The 23,075-nt window shown below is 43.7% G+C and overlaps 1 protein-coding gene across 2 annotated transcripts; it reads right to left on the bottom strand.

Annotated features, from left to right (window-relative positions):
- Positions 1–986: 986 nt before the first annotated feature.
- On the bottom strand, positions 987–22,573 carry ZNF805 (zinc finger protein 805). Of its 2 annotated transcripts, XM_003316703.6 has the most exons (4): positions 22,252–22,573; positions 19,194–19,320; positions 14,550–14,645; positions 987–10,176 (listed from the first exon to the last, which is right to left on the bottom strand). In XM_003316703.6, exons 1-4 carry the CDS (start codon positions 22,279–22,281, stop codon positions 8,546–8,548), a joined length of 1,884 nt encoding a protein of 627 aa, XP_003316751.1. In that variant the 5' UTR covers positions 22,282–22,573; the 3' UTR covers positions 987–8,545. The 2 variants fall into 2 exon arrangements, with proteins under 2 accessions (XP_003316751.1, XP_016792437.1); XM_016936948.4 differs by lacking the exon at positions 19,194–19,320 and having other exon boundaries at positions 22,252–22,541.
- Positions 22,574–23,075: the final 502 nt, after the last annotated feature.

The raw sequence follows: 23,075 nt of genomic DNA, 5'->3' as shown, positions 1-23,075 counted from the left end.
GATCGCACCACTGCCCTCCAGCCTGGGTGACAGTGAGATCTTCTCTCTCAAAGCCAGCATAATAAAAACATGTGAATACATGGATCTCCAATTTAAGTGAGGCAGAGTGGCTATGAATGTCCTTTCCAGCAGGTAAGAACAAGGACAGAAAGTATAAGCAGGTAGTCTGTCTCCCAGGTCCACGCTCTTGACAGTACTCCAAAAGAGGCAAAAGAAACTGTCCATTTACAATTTAGCTGAGACCTTCCAATTGTGAGATATGAAACACAAACAGATTTTGCTATGAGCAAAAATAATCCATCTCTTAGCAATCATTAAAAATATTCAATTCTCAAAATTGAAATACGTCACTGAGCATTGTGGAGCCTCCCCAGCTTTCCACAATGGAAAGGAAAGGCTGTCTGTGGGCCGGAGTCTGAGTACAAAGAGGAGTTACATATACAAGAGACCAGATTTCTCAAGGTCTCTAGCATCATGTCTCTGTAAGGGCCCTCTCAGCTGGAGCCAACTGCTCCCACTTCCTCCAAGTGAAACTCACAGACAGATCCATCAAAGTGACTAAGCCTGCAACAACATATTCTTTAATCTCAAATTATCCACATTTAATGATAAATTATGGCGAACTCCATATTCTTCAACTATCTCTGTTGTAGCCAGAAGCTACAACTTTCAATAGCAAGAACAAAGAGTGGATGAGAAACTGACACACGTGCTAGGGAAAGAACACGGCATTTACCTACCCATCACATCTTTGCCGAAATAAAGGCCAAGAAAGGGTGTATCTGCAAATCAAACCACTTGAAGCCTGTCTGTGAAAGATACTAGGCAGAGGCAAGATCCTTCCTCACAAGACTTCCTCTGTTCCCTGTCATCACTGAATTAAATCCTGGCTAGTTTGTTAAGTATTTTCACTGTGACTCTTTTTTTTTTTTCTTGGTTACAATGGTTTACACGTATATAAGCCTTCATCTCAAAGCTATGGCTTATTTCTGTTATAGAAAATTTTATTTGCTTAATGTTTGTTACAGAAACTTAAGCTAACTCAGCATTTTTCCATTTAAGTTACTGTGAAAAAGAGAACAGAGCAGGACAGAGACTGCTGTTCTTTGATCTTGCAAGGTTCATCCTTGGCTGGAGTCTGTACTTTAGGTTTCGGGAAGTTTCCCATTGTTCCCAGTAATGAGAAGTAGCTCTGTGTGCCTAAACTGTCTTACGCTGAATGCCTCCTGTTCTTCTGGAGGTCTAGAATTGTGGTATGTGCTAGAAAGCAAGTCCAATATAAACTCTGAGCAATGGGTGCTCAAGACGACTTCCTGGAACACATCTCACGTGTGTTAAGTCCCAGATGGAGCTTCAGTGAAGCACATCCTGTGTGATTTCATTAAGATTCTCGAAGATTGTGCCTGGTTTCCTCTGGACTTGGGTTTGAGCCTTTTACTGAGTTTGCTCTGGATTCTTTCGGTGTGGTAAATCATAGCCATTGAGTATGACAAAATGCTGAGTCCTGTGAGTCTTCCTAGCAAATCAAATCTGGAAGGGGTCTTGAGGACTCCAGCATTCATTCATTATGATTTCTAAAATTGTGTACATAGGTCCATAAAAGTCCATGTAGATTCTCTTCGAGGTCAAGGTACGCCATATATGGTGCCACCTATATGCACAGCTTTGTGGTAAACACGCTGAGGGAACTGAAAATTATAATAAAAAATACCCTGCTGTGTATGGCCATTTACCAACACACAGATATATATTGAGGGTCTACTACAGAACAAAAAGGAATGGGGCGGTGGCTGGACGTGGGAATGATAAAGGAAAAAGAAATGGCCACAGTGTGTCTGGTTTGAGTAACAAGACAGAAATTAGGGGGATACACTGATGTTCTTCAGGCATCTCAAACACACCTAAAACAACATGCCTTAGCCCTTCTCTACTCCTCCTCCCCAGCCCTCCCACATATCCTCAAACCCAGACATTCTCCGTCTTTTCTACAGTCACAATAGCTTATGCAGGCATTAAAGAGTGAGTCTGGTTTATCTCACTTGCTTGAAGGAATGGCCAAGATGTACTGTCAAATAAGAATAGTAGATTATAAATAAATGAGCACAGTTTTACCCATTTTAGTAAAAACAAGTGGTGACCAGGAAACAAAGACCCACTTTATGAGAAGCAATAAAGTGGTTAAGGACATGGATTCTGAAGCCAGTGCAGTGGCTTCCAGTCCCCAAACCCAAATTTCACAATTGCGAAATCTTTGACAAATTCCTTAATCTTTCTGTACCTCAGTTTTCTAATCTGTTAAAGGGGGGAAATAACATTATGGAGTTGTCATAAAGGTTAAAAGAGCTGACGCATGTAAAACATTCAAAACAATGTCTGATACACAGTAATAATTTGTGTTCTCTTATGATGATTATGGGTGCATCCCCACGGCCAAGGTCATGGCCACATGATACATGCATATAGGCTCAGTGAGTGCAAATACAGAAAAAGTGTGGAAGGATGACCAGTGGGTAACAACATGAGAAACATCCAACCTGGAGACACAGATTTAGGGAAACACTGTAGGTAATTGAGAGTAAAGTGTCTTCAGCGCAAATTAACTCAGTCATGGGGTGAAGGACAAGTTAGAAAACAGCAATGATCATGATGGATGCTGGGAAGTAAAGCTGTTTTACAGATGGAAGAAAGACACAGACCCTAAAAAGGAAAAAGCCAGGAATTCACAGAAGCCAGGAAAGGACCTTCAAGTCAGAGATTTAGCAGTATGGAGGTCCAAAAAGAGAGTGAGGGGGTCAAAAGGGACCTTTCTGAGACGTGCTTAAGTCAGGCAACGGTGGTGGAAGCCATTCAGTAGTATCTGGGGAGTAAAAGGAAATGTAAAGGGGTGGGGACAGTGCACAGAATAGTTACTCAGGGCATGTGTGTGGAAGAAAGAATAACCAGAGCTTGATAGGCAAGGAAGGGTGAAATAGGTTGGAAACGAGGCTTGAGATCTGACTAAAGCTATACATTATGGGAAAGAAGCTGGTTAATAAGGAGAAGTTAAAGACTAAACAAGAGTATGAAAGACAGAGGACTTACACAAGTTTGGTTGGGGAAGGGTGTGTGTGTCTAATAAGAAAGTGTAAGAGTGATCTTAGAAAAGGAATGACCCCTTCTCCATTGAGGATATAACAAGGCTTACAGAGCTGGAGGATTTTACATACAACCTTCCCGTGGAGTACGTAACTCTGAATGATATGCAGATCACCCTGATATAAGATCTGTTGACAGAAATATTTAAGAAGCCCAATATAAAAGATTACAAGACTTCTACTCCTCCAGATAATTTAGGATTTCTATTCAAATATTGAGACAAACCACCAGAAAACCATGACTCTGGAATTTAGTTTTTTCTGTTTTCTGAGCCCTTTAGTATTATAAACTAAGCAAAGAAATCAAAGATGTACAAAAGAACCAAATGGAGGCCAGGCACAGTGGCTCACACCTGTAATCCCAGCACTTCAGGAGGCCGAGGCAGGTGGATCACAAGATCAGGAAATCGAGACCATCCTGGCTAACACAGTGAAACCCCGTCTCTACTAAAAATACAAAAAATTAGCTGGGCATGGTGGCAGGCACCTGTAGTCCCAGCTACTCGGGAGGCTGAGGCAGGAGAATGGCATGAACCCGGGAGGCAGAGCTTGCAGTGAGCAGAGATCACGCCACTGCACTCCAGCCTGGGCAACAGAGCAAAGACTCTGTCTCAAAAAAACAAAACAAAACAAAACAAATGGAAATTAAACAACTGAAAAATACAAAAACCAAAACAAAAACTCAATGGACAAGCTCAACAGTAGACTGCATATGGCAGAAAAAAAGAATCAGTGAGCTGAAAAAAAGTCAACAGAAATTAACCAATATGAAAAAAAGGGAAAAACAGACCAGAAAAAGGGGGTAAACATGAAAGCACAAGAGACCTCTGAGACAGTAACAAAAGCTCTACCATTCATATCACAGAGAGGAGAAAGAGTAGGGATGAAAAAATATTTCAAGAAATAATGGTTAAAAATTCCCAAATTTGGCAAAGGGCATAAACCTACAAATCAAAAAGCTAAACAAAAACCAAACATGATACACTCAAAAAAATTCCATGCCACACACCTCATAACCAAACTTCTGAACACTACAAAAAAAACAAAACACTTTGAACGCAGGTTGATAAAAATGGCACATTATGAACTAGGGAACAATGGTTCAAATGGCAACAGATTTCTCATCTGAAACCATAGCAGACAGAAGGAACAAACATGTTTCTCAAATACTAAAAGAACTGCAGACCCTAAATCCTATTATCCCACAAAAATATCCCTCAGGAATGAAGGGAACATAAAGACACTTTTAGAGACACCAGCAGACTGACCCTAGAAAAAAGGCTACACAAGTTCGCCAAACAGAAAGAAAATGTTAATAGAAGGTGGCTTAGAATTTCAAGAAAGAATAGTGGAATGGGTAAAGAGATCAACAAGCAATACTTCCTGTGACTTTTGTAAAATATATTTGACAGTGGAAGCAAAAATTACATTTTCCAACATAGTGCTCAATTTTGAAGAGGAATTACTTTAGACAATTATATTAACAGGCAAGGTGAAGGGACCAATGGAAGTAAGGTTTCTATACATCAAAGTGCTAAATTTTTCATACCATTAACTGTAATTATGTTACATATGTACATTATACTACTTAAAGCAACCACTAAAAAAATTAATACAAAGAAATATATTTAAAAAACACTACAAATATATCAAATGGAATTCTAAAAAATGTTAAAGACAAAAAAAAAAAAAAAACCCAAACAAACCAAGAAAGAAGCAACAGGAAACACAAAAAACTAATCATAAAATAGCAGACACAGCACTAACATAATTATTGTAAACTTTAAATGGTCTACATACACCAATAAAAGACAGAAATATGCAAACTGGGGCCACAGTGACACATACCTGTAATCCCAGCACTTTGGGAGGCTGAGGTGGGCAGATCACCTGACGTCAGGAGTTTGAGACCAGCCTGACCAACATGATGAAACCTCGTCTCTACTAAAAATATAAAAATTAGCTAGGTGTGGTGGCAGGCACCTGTAATCCCAGCTACTTGGGAGGCTGAGGCAAGAGAATGGCTTGAACCCGGGAGGCAGAGGTTGCAGACTGCGCCACTGCACTCCAGCCAGGGCGACAGAGCAAGACTCCGTCTCAAAAAAAAAAAAAAAAAATGCTGTGTGTGGTTGCTCATACTAGTAATCCTAGCACTTTGGGAGGCTGAGGCAGGTGGATCACCTGAGGTCAGGAGTTCGAGACCAGCCTGGCCAACATGGTGAAACTCCATCTCTAATAAAAATACAAAAAATCAGTCAGGCATGGTGGCGGATGCCTGTAATCCCAGCTACTCAAGAGCCTGAGGCAGGAGAATCACTTGAACTCAGGAGGCGGATGCTGCAGTGAGCCGAGATCGCACCACTCCACTCCAGCCTGGGCAACAAGAACAAAACTCCGTCTCAAAAAAAAAAAAAAAAAAAAAGATACGCAAACTGGATATAAAACCACAGCCCAAATATATGCTGTTCACAAGAAACTTACTCCCAATATAGTGATATGGATAAGGTTTAAAAAAATGATGAAGTATAAATCATGCAAGCATTAACCAAAACGTAAGAGTGACCACACAAATATCAGATAAAAATTGATAAGAGTATTAACAGGAGCAAAAAGGGACATTACTTAATTATAAAAGGGTCAATACACCAAGAATACTAAGCAAACCTACATGTGTATATACCAAACAACAGAGCTTTAAATTATGTGGAGCAAAAACTGATAGAACTTAAAGGAGGAATAGGTAATTCCACAATTATAGCTCAGGACTTCAAAATCCTTCTCTTGGCAATTGATAGAAATACTACACAGAAAATCAGCAAGGATACAGGAGACCTAAATAACACCACCAACTAACAGGATCATACAAACTTTTACAGAAACTCCACCAAATGACCGAGAACACACATTCTTTTCAAGCAGCTATGTAAAACAAGACAGCCTATATCCTGGGTCATAAGGAAAAAAAGTCAACAAATTTAAACAGTAATGTCAAATGCAAAACAAATTAGAAATCAATAACAAATAGCAGGGAATACTCCAAACACTATTAAACAATATACTTCTAAATAATTCCTGGGTTAGAGAAGATGTCTCAAAAGGAATCAGGAAATCTTAGAACTGAGTAAGACAATCAAAAGCATATTAAGACTTGTGGGATGAAACAGCAGTGTAAGAAAAATGTATAGAACTTAAAGCTTATATTAAAAAAGAAAAAAAGCCTCAAATCAATAACCTAAACATCCACCTCAGGAAACCACTGAGTCAAATACAACCAGAGCAAGTAGGAGAAAGGATACAATACACATCAGAGCAGATACCAGTGAAATTAAGAACAGAGACCAGAGAAAAATCAGTGATATAAAGTGCTATTTCTTTGAAATGATCAATGAAATTGACATATGTCTACAAAGACTGACAACAATAAGTGATACATTTCCAATATCAAGAATACAACAAGGAACATAAGTACAGATCCTGCTGCCATCAAGAGGATAAAAGGAAATATTTCAAAGAATGCTACAAATTAGAACATTTACATAAAATGAACACTTCCTTAAGAAAATCTATAAAAATTCATCCAATATGAAATACTCTGAATAGTTCTATACCTATTAAATAAAATAAATACATAATTAAAAAGCATTCAAAAGGAAAATCTCCAGGTCCCACTTCTTCACTGGAGAAAGCTACCAAACATTAAAGGAACAAATAACACCAATTCTACACATGATCTTCCAAAAAAACAGAAGAGAATTCCTTCCAATTCATGTTAGGAGGTTAGTTATCATCGAGACATCAAAACCAAACAGTAACAGTTGAAGAAAGAAAACTACAGATTATCACTCATGAAATCAGAGGAAAGCTTCCTCAACAAAATACTAGCAAATGAAATACTGTAGCATAGTACACAAACAAAATTATACTCCATGATCAAGTAGGGCTTATCACAAAGATGTGAGGCTGGTTCAATACTTGAAACTCAATCAAGGTAACACATCGTATCAACTGACTATAGAAGTAACATCACATAATTAAATCAATTGGTGGAGAAAAAGCATATGACAAAATTCAACACTTATTAATAATAACCAAAAAAATCCCAGCAAATTAGGAATAGAGGGAAACTTTCTAAACTCGATAGAGAAACTCTTTGGAAGCAACTTTCAACATCATAATAATGAGAAACTGAACATTTCCCCCTAATATCAGGAACAAGGCATGGATAGCTTGTCACTATTCGTATTCAACGTCACACTGGAAATCCTACCTAGTACAATAACATGAGAAAAGCAAATAAAAGGTATACAGATGGGAAGCAAGAAATAAAACTGTCCCAAATTGCAAATGACATTTCTATATTTAAAATCCTAAGGATTCTCCCAAAAGAAATGGCAAGAAATAATGAGTTTAGGAAGGTTGCAAGACAGCAAAATAAGATTGAAAAAATAATGTTTCTGTATACTAGCCAACATCATGTGAAAATTGAAACTTTAAATATCAATGCCATTTACAATCACCCAAAAAACTATGCAGCTATAATTCTTATTTTAAATGTGCAGGAGTTATACTGTGTAAACTATAAAACAGTAATGAAATATATCAAACAAAATTTAAATAATGAAAAGATAGGCTATGTTCATGAATTGGAAGACTAAGATGCCAATTTTCAACACATTGATCTATAGATTTAACTCAATTTCTATCAAAATCCAAGCAAGAATATTTGAAAAACAGAAAAACCAATCCTGAAGTGTATACGGAAAGTCAAACTAGGAATGCTAAATGAATTTTAAATAAAAATAGTAAGAAAAAAGAAATCACATTACCTAATTTTGAGATTTACCATACAGCTATAGCAATCAAGTAAACCAACAGATGGGAATCAAGAAAAATTCTCAGTGTTAGTGTTTAAAACCCATTAAAAAAGAATTTTTTTAAAAAATCAAAGACCTAAACAGTATTAAGTGGTACAATAAAATGTGCGCATTCATGTTTCTTTTAATCCTTAAATATAAAAGTATTTCATAACTCAAGGCTTGATTATTTCTCATAAAAACAATGCTTCTTAAGAAGAGACAATGTTGTAGAACAAAGACATTGAGTAAGCTTCCAGACCTTCCCTTACTAACTTTCCTGACACAGGACAGAAATGTACATACAAGACAACAGTATAAAAGCAGTGTCTGCATTTCATTTTCTTTTCTATGTCACCTTTCTGTTTATAAAAATTCCTGAGATAACATTGCACTGTAAACTAATGAGAAAGATGGAGCTAAAGGTTTTCCCAAGTGCATAATAACCACTGGGTGTTTTTCCAGGATGAATTCAGATGGAGAATAAGGCTCTAAGCTGTGTGATTTTCTAATATGACTCCTTAGGTGACAAATGACATTTGGCAACAGAAGGTTTTCTCACAGTGAAGACACTTGTGGGGTTTCTCTTTGGTATGTACGATCAGATGCCATGTAAGATGCTTCCTCTTGCAAAAGATTTTCCTCAGTGGTGACATTCAAAAAGTTTTTCCCCAATAAAAGTTCTTGGATGTTGACTGAGGTCTGCCCACTTGTAAAAGGTCTTCCCACATCTGTTACACTGATAGGATTTCTCCCAGTATGCATCCTTTGATGCTGAGTGAGGGACGAGCTGCGACTGAAGGCCTTTCCACATTCACTGCACTCATACGGCTTCTCTCCAGTGTGGATGATAGAGTGTCGAATGAGGTTTGTGCTCCAGCAAAATGTTTTCCCACACTCGATGCATTCATAGGGCTTCTCTCCACTATGAATCCGCTGGTGCCTTGTGAGGCCTGACCTGCGGTTGAAGGCCTTTCCACACTCCATGCACTCATAGGGCTTCTCTCCAGTGTGGATGCTGAAGTGGCGAATGAGGTCTGCCCTATTGCTAAAGGCTTTCCCACACTCTTTGCACTCGAAAGGTTTTTCTCCACTGTGGGCCCTTTTATGCAAGATGAAAGTAGAGCAGTGGGTGAAGGCCTTTCCGCATTCACTACACACATAAGGCTTCTCCCCAGTGTGAATCCGCTGGTGCCTCTTGAGGTAGGATCGGTGGTTGAAAGCCTTCCCACACTCAAGGCACTCAAAGGGCTTCTCTCCAGTGTGGATGACATAGTGGTGAATCAGGGCTGCGCTCTCACAGAAGGCCTTCCCACATTCACTGCACTCATAGGGCTTCTCCCCGGTATGAGTCTGCTGGTGCCACATGAGGTATGACCTGTGTTTGAAGACCTTGCCACATTCGAAGCACTCATAGGGATTCTCACCACTGTGGATGATGTAGTGTCGAATGAAACCTGGCCTATCTCGAAAGGCTTTGCCACATTCTTTGCACACAAAGGGTTTTTCTCCAGTGTGGCTCCTGTTATGCAAGACAAAAGTGGAGCGGTGGGTGAAGGCCTTTCCGCATTCACTGCACTTATAAGGCTTCTCTCCACTGTGAATCCGCTGGTGCTGTGTAAGGTGTGACTTGCGATTAAAAGCCTTCCCACACTCCATGCACTTATAGGGCTTCTCCCCAGTGTGGACCATGTGGTGCTGCAGGAGGTATGTACTCTTGCTAAAGGTTTTCCCACACTCCGTGCATTCATAGGGCTTCACTCCAGAGTGAATCCTCTCATGCCGAGCAAGCAGGCGTTTCTTGTTAAACACTTTTTCACATTCATTGCATTTAAAGATATTTTCCTCTTCCTGAATAATTGGATTTTTACCTGATCCATGTGAGTCACAGTCATGGACATCATCTCCTAAGGAGACTTGATCCTGTATAATCCTTGAACACACACTATCAGCTGTCCCTAAACCATCATGTTTGGGGCTCATTTTTCCAGGAAGCTTCTCCTTTTGGGAATCTAACCCTGGTCTCAAGCATTCTCCCTGCATTTCTGAAAACCCATCCTGATCCTTGGGTTGCCCCAACTGGGAGTCCCCTGAAGCTCCTTGTGTTAGTTGTCCCCAAAAAGAGATTCCTTCAGACAAGGCTAGCTCACAGGTGGTAGGTTCTGTGCTCTTGGGTTTTCCTTTGTCACCTGAAAGAAATCCAACACACAGAAGGGCTTGTTAGTAATGTAAAAAGAGAAGAAACAAACTCACCACTTCAGTAAAAAAAATGAAGTTATAAATGGTGCCTTTATGTCTGTTATATTTTGCCATCTTGAACCCAAGATCTGTAATTTGTTTCTTTTATTTTCCTTGGATTCCTGACTCCTTGAAAGGGAGACCAGGCAGAGAGACCAGGTGAGGGGACAGGGCCTAGAGTGGAGATATCGCTTCAATTCCAGACTAAATATTTATATAAAGGTAACTCATTATAGGTCCCTAAATAGTTTATCCTAAATAGATGACTCTGGCTGAGGTCTTGGCACCAGAAAGACCAACCAGTGAGTAGAAGGTTAGGTCTCTGAGCCACAAGATATCAGCTGAACTCTGGAAAAGGGACGAAGGCTGGAAACTTCACATGGCAATGTGGGCAATGTCTCGATTAACCGTGCTTGTGTAATGAAGCTCAACAAACTCTAAAAACCAGAGCTCCAGTGAGTTTCCTGGGTTTGCAATGCTCTGTGCACATATTTTACACTCAATGCTGGGTGGGTAACAAGTTACTGAGGAAGCTTTGTGTTTGGAACCCCTTCAGCCCCACATCCTGTGTCCTCTTCTAATTTGTATGCTTTGTCTGTAATAAACAAAACTGTGAGTATAATAGGTTTTAGAAAGTGTTGTGAGTCTTTTTAGCAAGTTATGAAACCTAAGGTTGGTTTCAGGAAACCCCTGAATTTGCAGTTGGAATTAAGAGGATTTGGGTAGACTTGACAAAGTCCTGGAGGACTGTGTCCTTATCTTGAGTTTGGCTAATCCTGGGTAGAAAAAGATCAAGGCAGTTTTCCAACAGAAGGTACCCAGTGAAGTAAGTCCCACTTGTCATGAGAGAATGTGAGAAAGACACTATAGCCTTAGGAGAAAGAATATGCAAATGAGCTATAGTGCATGAGAGGGTGGTGGTGATGAGAATCTAGGGAAAGATGAGGCACAGGGGGACTGATTCCCAAGATTCTGACCTAGGTGACAGCTGTGAAGAGCAGTGCCACTCTCAGGACAGAGCTCATAAGGCAGAGGTACCACTCTGGCACAGACATAATGCAAACTGGGAATAAAGAAGAACAGAGAGCTCAGAAATCCCCTTGCACATAGATGGGGCTTTGGTAGATGGCAAAGAGGCACAGCACCTCAGTGATGAGAGACTACTAAGGAATTAGAGCTAGAAAAATTGGCTACCAACACGGGGAATGGAAATATTGTATTCTATCACATTCTATACTCAAAATCAACTTCAGATTGATAAAGACTTAAATGCCAAATGGCAAGTTTTACAACTTACAATAAAATAAACAAGAATACCTTTTTGACATTAGGGTAAAGCAACATTTTTTCCACAAGGTACAAAATCATTAATCACGTAAAAAAAAAAAACATAAATCAGACTATGCTATGTAAGGAACTAATTGAACAAAAGATACTTTAAAAAGAGTGGAAGGACAAAATTAAAAACTAGAAGAATATACCGGCAGCAAATGTAACTGATAAAAGATAGGTATCTATAATGTACAAAAATAAAATCAAAAAGAGAAAGCCAAAGAAGTTAATTGAAAAAAAGGCATTTATCACCAAATAACATCTCACAGAAGAAAATATAGATTGGCTCAGAATCATGAAAGACACTAAACCACCCTACCAATGAGGAAAATGCAAATCAAGAGCACAACAGATAATATTTTGTGTCCATTTAATCGGCAAAAAATTGAGGGGCCTTATAGTTTCAAGTATTAGATAGGATATGGATCAATGGAACCTTCCAAAAATTCCTGAGAGGAATTTTTTGATATAGGCCCTTTAGAAAACAATGAGAATGATCTTGCAAACTAGAACATTTGCATAATCTATAATCCAATTATTTCACTCCAGAAACATCAAAAATGTGTCCCTACACATGTGAAAGATGAACAACATACATAAATGTCCACAGCATCACTGATATAAAAACATGTAAACAATTAAGTGCTCAGACAGTGAATGAATATATGAATACACTGTGAACCATGAACACTGAATTGTTGAATTTTCTTCAAGGGTAAGGAAGTTGAGCATATTTTTATGTTGAGTACAGAAAGGATGAAGTTACAAAACAAGCGGAATATAAGTGAAGAAAAAACGTCCATGAAAACGTATAATATAAACTCTTGAAAAAACTGGCCGTGGCCAAGGGTAAGACCTCTTCCACCAGGGGAAAAGAGAAGCTACCGATATGAGAGGTTGAGAGGAATGTGTAAGGATTGCTGATTAAACAATGTAAGTAGATGACACTGTCAACATGAAAACCTGCTAATACATCAGCAGTCATATGCTGAGTTGCTGGGGAAATATTAACTGTCTGGAACAAGGTCTGAATGCTGCAGTACCCCACGCAGGACAAAGAGCTGACCAGAGGCACAAAGCAGATACAGAGATTAAGTTTTGGGAGTCTATTAATATCCCCTAGAAAAAAGATGGTAAGAGTTTAGAGTAAGACCATAAGGGGGCCAGGCCCGGTGTCTCACGCCTGTAATCCCAGCACTTTGGGAGGCCGAGGCGGGCAGATCACCTGAGGTCGGGAGTTCAAGACCAGCCTGACCAACATGGTGAAACGCCATCTCTACTAAAAATACAAAATTAGCCGGATGTGGTGGTGCATGCCTATAATCCCAGCTATTCGGAAGGCTGAGGCAGGAGAAACGCTTGAACCTGGGAGGCGGAGGTTGCGGTGAGCCGAGATCGCGCCATTGCACTCCAGCCTGGGCAACAAGAGCAAAACTCCATCTCAAAAAAGAAAAAAGCAGAAGGATAGGTCTCATGGAGGTGATAGAGGGATGAATTCAGGAGGCATGCATGACGTGAAATCGAAAGGCTGTGGAGATAGGCTGGATGCAGGGACTCATGGAGGTGGAGGGGTTGACTTGTCTGAGGTTGGGGCCAGTCCCCTAATCTGCCTGGATGGCAGAACCATTCACGGAAACTTGGGAGGTGGCAGGAGTGAGCAAGATCATGGGTTCCTTGTTAGGCATGTTGAGTTTTGTGCTTTTGAGATTTTCAAGTGCAGATGTGGCACTGAGGAGGGGACAGTCTGGAACAGACTCTGAAGGGCTGAACAGGGACTGCACAGACACTCAGGGTTGGATGAGCAGCTCAAGGAACCCATGCGGGCAGAGGCCAAGGCTCTGCAGTGGCACCAATCCACACACATGACAGATGGCCTCAGTGCCCTCAGCAGCCGGAGTGTGGGACACAGAAGGTCAAATGTCACCCTGAGGTTTTTGGAAAACACGAGATATAGGAAGACATGGGCAAACTACTGCTTCTTACTGTCTGATTGACACTCAGGGAATGGGTGGAAGGAGAAGGTGGGAGAGGCTGATAGGCAGAATATAAGTGGAAAGAGAAATTGGGAGAGTAAGAAAGGCCCTATTCCCCAGAGTTCAGAAGGAAATGTAACGTATCATCACTCATCAATGTTTATATGACATGAGTAACACTCATAGCTTATTTTGATAAGTCACTTACTATGGCTCAGAAACTATGCAGTTTTATGCATTAATGTATCACATGATTACATCTTCAAACTGCCCAATGGCATAAAAATAATGTTTTTCTCTTTTGTTTTTTATAAAAATAATTTCTAATATCATTTTTCAGGAACAGACTGAGTGTAGTGGACTGAGTAGGTGCTCACCAGACCATCTGCTCTTCTCCTTGGACAGGCAGCTCAGCCACAATTCCTAGACTCATGGACCCAAGTACAGCCAAATGCCCAGTTCCCATGGGTGAGATGTGAGGGGAGGTCTGGAAGTGGGTATGACTTTCCTTATTCCCTTAATTCTCTACCAGCAAGAAGATGTCAGGACAACCTTAAAGCAACAGGTTGATGACAGAAGGACTCTAGGTCCTGAATAACTGTGTGGTACAGAGTTCCCTGCTGACCCACACAGACCTTGGTATGAGTGAAAAAGAGTTTTCATGTGTGAATCATTTAAATTTTGGAGTTTGTTGCATACAGCAGTTGGTATTAACTTAGCCAAACTCATATACAAATTTCACTAGGGTCACAGAGTAGATGACTGGCAAACCAGGTTTCAGGCACACAAGGTTGGAGCCCCAGGACCAATCTCAGTTCATACACCTCACTCCTCCCCAGGAGTGGTGACAAGTGCGATGGGGCTGGGAGGACGGAGAAACCACAGGTTAAAGGGCTCCAAGGCTCCCAAACCCTTAGAGAAGCCACAGTGAGAAGCTTCCCAAGAGATCCCAGGGCCAGTGGTCTCCTCGAAGTCTCAAGCCAGCAGGGACTCCGACCTGCCCAGATCTTGGCTCCTACCTGGACAGGTGCCTTGGGAGAGGTCTTCCTTCCTGGTCCATGGCTCCTGCTCATGCTCTAGGTGGCAGATCAGCTCAGGTCTGGGAACAGGACACCCTGTTCATGGAGAAAGCAAGTGGACACATGGATGTGGGTGAAAAGAAATAAAGACCTTCAATCTAGTCTGGGACTTCAGGATGGGGACCAGACCTTGGAATGAAGCTACACCCATCCATGGGAACAAAAAGTTAGCACGTGATCTAGAAACCAAGGGCAGGCCATGTCATGCTGCCACAGAATCTCTACTCCTAATAGTAAGTCAAAAACTAGTATTTATAGGCTATAACCATGTCCAGGGGACTATGCCAAGCATTTAAATGCATTAAAAAGTGAACAATATTTATGGAATATCTTAGAGAAAAAGCGATACACTTTAAATATTAAACATTGATTATTTTCATTCAAAACAAGGTATGTCTTCACTTATCTAAGTCTTTTTTTTTTTTTTTTTTAACATCCTAAGCAATGTTTTATAATGCTCTTCCTCTAAACCAAAGACTAAATGCGTCTGTTGCCCAGGCTGGAGTGCAGTGGCGCAATCTCCACTCACTCAGCCTCCTGAGTAGCTGGGACTAAAGGCGCGTGCCATCATGCCTGGCTAATTTTTTTGTATTTTTAGTAAAAATGAGGTTTCACTATGATGGCCAGGCTAGTCCTGAATTCCTGACCTCAGGTGATCCACCCGCCTAGGCCTCCCAGAGTGCTAGGATTATAGGCGTGAGCCACCATGCCTAGCCATTAAATGAGGATTCCAGTTGAGGATTTCCTCACGGTATACCCAGGAAGTGCATATCATAATCAACACCATTTTGTTGACAAAGAAACCCAGGCTTGGGGAGGTAAAGTGATTTGCTGAAGAGCACAGAACTGGTGAATGGCTGAGTCAATAAGGAAACCCAGGTCCTGCCATCTCTGTCTGTGCTGTTTAACCACAAAGCTCCACAACGCTGCCCAGAAAGTGCCAGGTCAAGGCATGCCAACGACAATAATCATGATGAGGACGACGGTAATAGTACTGGTGGAAACAGAGATTGTAATGGCTCCCTGCACACAGCCTGGTCTCCCAGGTGCTGTTCTGAGCCTTTTCATAAAATAACCCTTGACCCTGGCAACAGCCCTGGGATGCGAATATGGTGTCCTCATTTGAACAATGAGAACACTGAGGCACAGGCAAGTTCAGTAACTTGCCCAAGGCCATCGAGTTTTTAAAGAGCAGAGCTGGGGCTGGACACCAGGGTTCTGGCTTCAAACCCTACTCTCCCAAGAAATACAGTAAGGAGGAAACCACGAGCACCAGAGTGGGTGGCAGAGGGTGGTGACGAGGCAGAGATGTGAGCTGGAGGATTCATCCTCAGGGACCAGCGGCCAGGATGAGGGGCAGGTCAGTGACTCCAGACCCCAGCATTTCATGAACCATTAAAATATTTAAAGACTGAACATCCTACTGTGATATGGTGACATAAGGATATTTAAAGAAACTTCATATAGCAGCGCAGTGGCTCGCATCTGTAGTCCCAGCTACTGGAGACGGTGAGGTGTGAGGATCGCAGTGAGCTATGATCTTGCACCACTGCACTCCAGCCTGGGAGACAAGAGTGAAACTTCATCTCAAAAAAAAAAAAAAGTTCACAAGAGAAGAATTTTTTCTACACAAAAAAATTCAGTGATAGCTTCATAAAATGAAGGTGTTCCATCTGTGCTGAGTAAGTTAAACTGGATGAGGGACTCACAGGAGTGGCTAAATTTTCCTTACTTTGCTGAGGACAGGGATCCTGTGAGAATAAACGGAGCATGAACACTGCCTGGAACAGGCCTGAGACACCCAATCAGTGCTCTGGGGATCTGGACTGTTAACTGCTTTTCTTTTCTTTTTTTTTTTTTTTGAGACGAAGTCTCGCTCTGTCATCAGGCTGGAGTGCAGTAGCGCGATCTCAGCTCACTGCAACCTCCAACTCCCTGGTTCAAGTGATTCTCCTGCCTCCACCTCCTGAGTAGCTGGGATTACAGGCATGCGCCACCACGCCCAGCTAATTTTTGTATATTTAGTACAGACGGGGTTTCACCATGTTGGCCAGGATGGTTGCTATCAACTGACCTCGTGATCTGCCTGCCTTGCCCTCCCAAAGTGCTGAGATTGCAGGCATGAGCCACCATGCCCGGGCTGCTTTTCTTAAAAGTGATCCACTTTTTATTTTTCTTAGATTTCTTCAAAAATGGAATCCTTATCACTCTGGTAAATGGAAAATCCAGAGTCACTTGTCTTGATGGCAGGTAACCACGAAAATGTAGCAATAAATCAAAACAATGTATACAAAAATTAGCTGGGCGTGGTGGCACCTGCCTGTAATCCTAGCTACTCAGGAGGCTGAGGCATGAGAAATGCTTGAATCCAGGAGGCACAGGTTGCAGTGAGCCAAGATCAAACCACTGCACTCCAGCCGAGGCAACAGCGAGACTCTGTCTCAAGACAAACAAACAGTGCTCTTTGGTCCCTGTGAGCTCATGCTGCTTGTTCAGGGCTGTGAGCCTAAGGCTGCTCCCTCTGTAGAAAAGGGGAAATTACCAACAGTTTGCAGGATGTTAAGTCTCAGCACTAAACCAGAGTTTTCCTCAAATGCTAAGGAGGCAAGACGAGAAGAAATAAAAGAACAACTTCCTCGAGTGTCTCTCAGCACCAGCTGATGTAGTGTCTGTCCAAGCACTCTCTGAAAAAGAGCTTCTCGCCTTAGCACAATTGACATTTAGGTCCAGGTAATTGTTTGTTTGTGAGATCGGGGGAAGAGGAGGAGAAAGGATCTGTCCTGTGCATTATAAGGATGTTTAGCAGCATCTCCACCCACTAGCTGTCAATGTTATCATCTTAGGTTTTTTTTTTTTTTTGAGATGGAGTCTCGCTCTGTCACCCAGGCTGGAGTGCAGTGGCGTGTGATCTCAGCTCACTGCAAGCTCCGCCTCCTGGGTTCACGCCATTCTCCTGCCTCAGCCTCCCGAGTAGCTGGGACTACAGGCACCCGCCACCACGCCCGGCTAATTTTTTGTATTTTTAGTAGAGACAGGGTTTCACCGTGTTAGCCAGGATGGTCTCAATCTCCTGACCTTGTGATCCACCCGCCTTGGCCTCCCAAAGTGCTGGGATTACAGGCATGAGCTATCGCACCTGGCCCATCATCTTAGTTTTAACAACCAAAATGTCTCCACACATTGCCCAGTGTCCACTGAAGCTCAACATCGTCCCTGTTTGAGAACCACTAGCTTAGAAAGACACTAAAAAGGTAAAGGGAGGAGGCTATGGTGAGAAAGGGGCCTCCCCAAGATTCGGTGGTCAGGGAAGGGCTGGGTGAGGAGGCAATGGTGGTGCTAAGGGGCAGCCATGTGAAATGCTGAATTACCCTGAGAACACTCATCAAAGAGAACAGCAAATGCAATGGCCTGAGGTGGGTGGGCACTTGGGGAAATAGCAAGAAGCCCAGCAAGGCTGCAGCAGAGTGACTTTAGAATCAGAGGATGTGAAGGTGATTGAAGGACGTGAAGGTTGTTTAGAATAACACCTGGTGGTACGGAAGGTCAATGTCTCCTTGGGGCCTGCCTGACTCAACCCTTCTTAGTGAACATCCCACCAACCCTTACACCACAGACTGGGCTGTGGAGCAGATACATGAGCAACCAGGCCCACCCAGGCAGATCCCACTCTGGAACTCAACAAAAGAACTGCAGACAGAGGCCAGTCTATGCTGGGCAGTGGGTGAGAGATGGAGGCAAGTATGAGCTGGAGGTGGAGCAGCATTTGCTGCCTCAAACACGCCCCATAGAGGCCAGAGAAACAGACAAGAAATCTGGAGGGGAAGGAGGGGTCACAAACAGTAAAACCTGGGGTGGTTACTCTTCCCCTGAACTCGCTGAGGCAGAAAAAACCATACAGAGTAGACAGTGACATGAGCAGACCCAGACAGAGAAACTAGGACCCCATCGTGGTGGTTCTCAGTTCCTACTTCAACCCCTCATAACATACAGCTGGAAATCCTACCTTTGGGGTCTGCAAAACACCCCATTTCCTTCCACCAGCTTCTTCTCCTTTGGCTGAGAGCCAAAGAGTACTCTTATTTCTTGTCTGAAGCGATGCATGGAGACTGTATAGGAAGAGGTGAGTGTAGGCCAGGCGTGGTGGCTCACACCTGTAATCCCAGCACTTTGGGAGACCGAGGCGGGCGGATCACCTGAGGTCAGGAGTTTGAGACCAGCCTGGCCAGCATGGTGAAACCCCATCTCTACTAAAAATACAAAAATTAGCCAGGCATGGTGGTGGGCACCTGTAATCCCAGCTTCCCAGCTACTTGGGAGGCTGAGGCAGAAGAATCGCTTGAACCTGGGAGGCGGAGGTTGCAGTGACCCGAGTTCGTGCTACTGCATCCAGCCTGGGTGACAGAGTAAGACTCCCTCTCAAAAAAAAAAAAAAAAAAAGGAAGAGGTGAGTGTAGAAAATGACTGAATTTGTGGGAAGGAGGCAAGGCCAGTAAGAGAGGCCTTCTTGACCCATCAGGCCTGGAGTCAGAGGGTGGAACAAAGGAGGTGGCAGATCCCCTGCATGGTGGAGGGGGAAGGCCTTACCCAGAGATACCAGGAGCCCACAGTTTTCCAGCATCACCTCCTGGTACAGGGTCCGCTGAGCTAGGTCCAGCTGCCCCCACTCCTCCTGGGTGAAAGTCACAGCCACATCATCAAAGGTCACAGACACCTGAAATGTCAAATAGAGGTAGTAGAGTTTGCTGTGGGACTATTGCATGTGCTTTGCTGGAAAAGGTGCAGCAAGATCAAGGCCCAAGTCACTGAGGGCCTCCTGAGGGCCTAACTTTGTACCAGGCTGAAGGAGGAAGGCAGACATTGCTTTGGACAGATTACTGTAATGTAAAAGAGAAAAGCCTCCTATATAGGAGCCATCAAAGAATAACAGAAGACAATGGCAATAACTCGTGGATGGCGAGATGTAGACAATTAGAGTTTGAGGACCTCAAAGAAATGAGGAAATAGTGACAATAATAATAGCAATAATGTTGACAACCACAGTGCCTGAGCCTCACTGGTCCAGCTCATGCTGAAGCTTCATGTTCTGTTTTAAAGCAACTACAAGTCCCAAACTCTGAAGTCAGACTTCTCAAGTTTGAATCCAAACTCCTGAAACTGACACTTGCCAGTTTTGTGACCTTAGGGATCTCATTTATCTCTGCCTCAATTTTCAGATGAATACAGAATTCCCATTTTCCCAATAACAGACACGAGTTATTCAGAGCTTACTGGGCTTTGGGATTTTATTAATCCTCCCACAGCCCCTGAAGTATTACTAAACACCGCCGCCAATCACCTCCATGTCACAGTCACTGACCTGAGGCTAAGGGAGCTCCACAGATTCTCCTAGTCTTTTGTGTTTTCTGTTTGTTTGTTTCAGAGACAGGGTCTCACTCTATTACCCAGACTGGAGTGCAATGGCATGCTCAGAGTTCACTGTAACCTTGAACTCCTGGGCTCAAGCAATCCTTCTGCCTTAGCTGCCCAAGTAGCTGGGACTACAGGAACGCACCACTGCGCCCAACTATTTCTTTTTGGTAGAGCTGGGATCTTGCTATGTTGCCCAGGCTGGTCTCGAACTCCTAGCCTCAAGTGATCCTCTCACCTCAGCCTCCCACAGCACTGGGGCTACAGGTGTGAGCACCAAGTTCGGCCAGAGTTTTACATGTTATAAGCATGATTTATATATAAGAGACAGGATTTTAACCCAGGTCCCTCTGCTTCAGGGTTTAATACTGTGACCCCAACAATCCTCCACCACCCACGTGAATCTACTATAATACAGTTGTGAAGCATTTCTACATATTTTTGCTATTTAATCTATTTTAGCAGCTCCTGAAAATATCCCCAAGATGTGGGCAAAACCCTCATCACCAAATTCACAAGTACCAAATGCCTGACGAGGGGCAGTGCCTGGACCAGCTCATCCTCTCCCCTGGACCCTAGGGAGATTGCATAATGAACCATCAGCCTTTTCCTTCCCTGAGTCCTGCCAGCATGTATCCCTAAGGCCAGTGTGCTTCAGGACCAGGAAACTCAAGTGGCTGAAGATAACACAGGCTGTAGTCATGAGAACCCAGGCTTATGACTGGCCAAAATGCCCTATGGGCTGAAGGCAGGATGAACATCCAACAAAAGACCACAGGATCTTGCCCTTCCAGGCCATGTCTCAGCAGGTGGGGATGGGGGGAACCATGGTAACCTCGTAAGTCCTCTTGGACCTCCTTAAACAACCAACACACTTTGCCTTTGTCTACACAGTCCTCTCTAGTGGAATGTCTGCCTTTCGCTTCCAATGGCCACTGTGACTTGCTGGAAAGACTGCAAAGTTCACCTCAGGGCTTCTCAGCAAACTGTCTGTAAAAACAAAGGCTCTGGTGGTCCACACGCTACATGTGAGTTTGTTACTTAAGTGCTATGTGACTTTCAGCAGGTAACTAAACAGGTTGGAGTCTTGACCTCCTCTTGTGTACAGCAGTGTTTATAATAGAATGTCACTTTAAGGAGATCAGGATTAAATGAGATGATAAATAATGCCCATTTCTCAGTTCACATCAAGGACTCAATGAAGGCCAGCCGTTACAGTTCTTGTGTTATTATTTATGCTCTTTGTCCCCACAAAATCCTTAAGACCTCAACTCAGTAGGTGTCTACTACTGCCAGATTCTCTATACAAAAACGCTAGACCAAGGGCAGGTGAGAAGGGGACTACTTTAGTCTGAACTGCCATGAAAGGCCGCTTTAAAGAAGTGACAATTGAGCAGAGCCAACAAGACGTGAAAGGGTCTTGCAGAGATCTGAGGATAGTGTCTGAGGCTGAATGAACTGTAAAGGTGAAGGCTGAGGGGTAGGAAAGAACTCTGCGTAATCAGATTGATATGTCTGAAGGGCTGAGCCAGGGAGGAAAGGAAGGAAACAAGGACAGAGGTGGTCAGCCATAGTGGACCGCGTAGGGACTTGCAGGCCAAGGCTGAGTTCGGATGATGTGTGTGGCGGGAGTCCCTGGAGTGGAACTTCATCCATCCTTCAAGCAATTATTAAGCAGCTATCAGAGGCCTGACACTTTAGCAGTGGAAAGCTGCAGAAAGGCTAACTAGAAGTGGGGCATCGTATGTGATTTGTTAGGCTGAGCACGTATGGCTTTCTCTGCTTGGTCCTCTTTTGGAGGCGGAGGCAAAAATTAGAAGAACAGTCAGTTACAAATCAAGTCCTATTTGGGGCCTACTGTTCCAGGAGTTACCGTTTAGCCTCCTGAAATGTCACCAGAGAGTAATCTAGCTCCTTGCAAGACTAACTTAAGGCAGACTGGCTTCCAGAGTAGTTTATTGCAGAACAGGAGGCTGGTTTCCTGGGCAGGTTGCTACAAAAAAACTGTACGTCACAGCCCTATAATCTATGTATAGTCTGGCTACTGTCCGCTTCAATATTCAGTCTCTCAGGTACTACCACGACAGGAGATAAACTAAGTGACGAGCCTGCTCCACGTTTCGTAAACAAACAAAACTACAAAGAGGAATCCTGTGGCTGTCTTGGCTTCCGGCCTGCCCAGGAGGCTTCCCCGAACTAGCAGAAAAGCAGCAAGGCCGAAACCTTGTCCACTCACCTGCGCCGGGTCCGTCAAAGCCATCGCCATACCGGGACCCTGAGGCCCTAGCGGGGCGGGGGCTGCGGCGAGCAGGGCGGGTCTCGCGGGCTCAGCCGAGCCCCACCCCTTCCCTGCGCCGGGCCCGGTGACCTTGGCTGACAGTCAAACTCTCTCGTTACGGGGAGGCTCACGGTTCGCTCCGAGACGCGGAGGTCGCTGTCGGCCTCCTACCTGCTCGTTTCCCCAGCGCCGCCGGGGAGGCGGCCACGGAACACCGCCCCCTCCCTAGAGCCGGCGTGGACGGAACCGTCGCGCCCAAATTACGTCCCATCCAAATGCCGGAAGTCCCGCCCCAAGCTTCGCAACCCACAGGAAACGCCCCTGTCCTGGACCATCATTGGCCCCAGGGCCCGCCGTCGCACCTGGCAATACCTTGTAGTTAACGTAGTTTTTCTCTACAAACCACCTGCAAAGGGGACCGATCCTGAGCCGGCAGGCCTCGGTGTAAAAGTCGCAGCGGGCCTACAGCCCGGCTCAGACCTGCCTCTGTCCTGGGGGCACAACTCGGAGGCCAGGAACCAAGCGCGAGACCGTCCATTCTTGGCCGGAGGAAATCGAGCCCTAGGAGGCAGGGACATTTGCCAGGGTCAGGGCCAGTACAGAGACCCTGGACCAGGCTCCGGACTCTGACTTCCACCTTGCATTATTTCCCCTCCGGATCCTCTTATACAGATCAGCGGCCAGTCAGAGTAACCAAAGGGGGACGTCGGGTGGCGCGATGCCTCAGGCCTGGGATCCCAGCGCCTTGGGAGGCCAAGGGGGGGCGGATCGCTTGAGCCCAG

This window comes from Pan troglodytes, chromosome 20 (assembly GCF_028858775.2).
Source record: "Pan troglodytes isolate AG18354 chromosome 20, NHGRI_mPanTro3-v2.0_pri, whole genome shotgun sequence".
NCBI classification, from domain to species: domain Eukaryota; kingdom Metazoa; phylum Chordata; class Mammalia; order Primates; family Hominidae; genus Pan; species Pan troglodytes.
The sequence above is the reverse complement of the archived record's forward strand: the minus strand, read 5'-3'. Positions and strand labels throughout refer to the sequence as shown.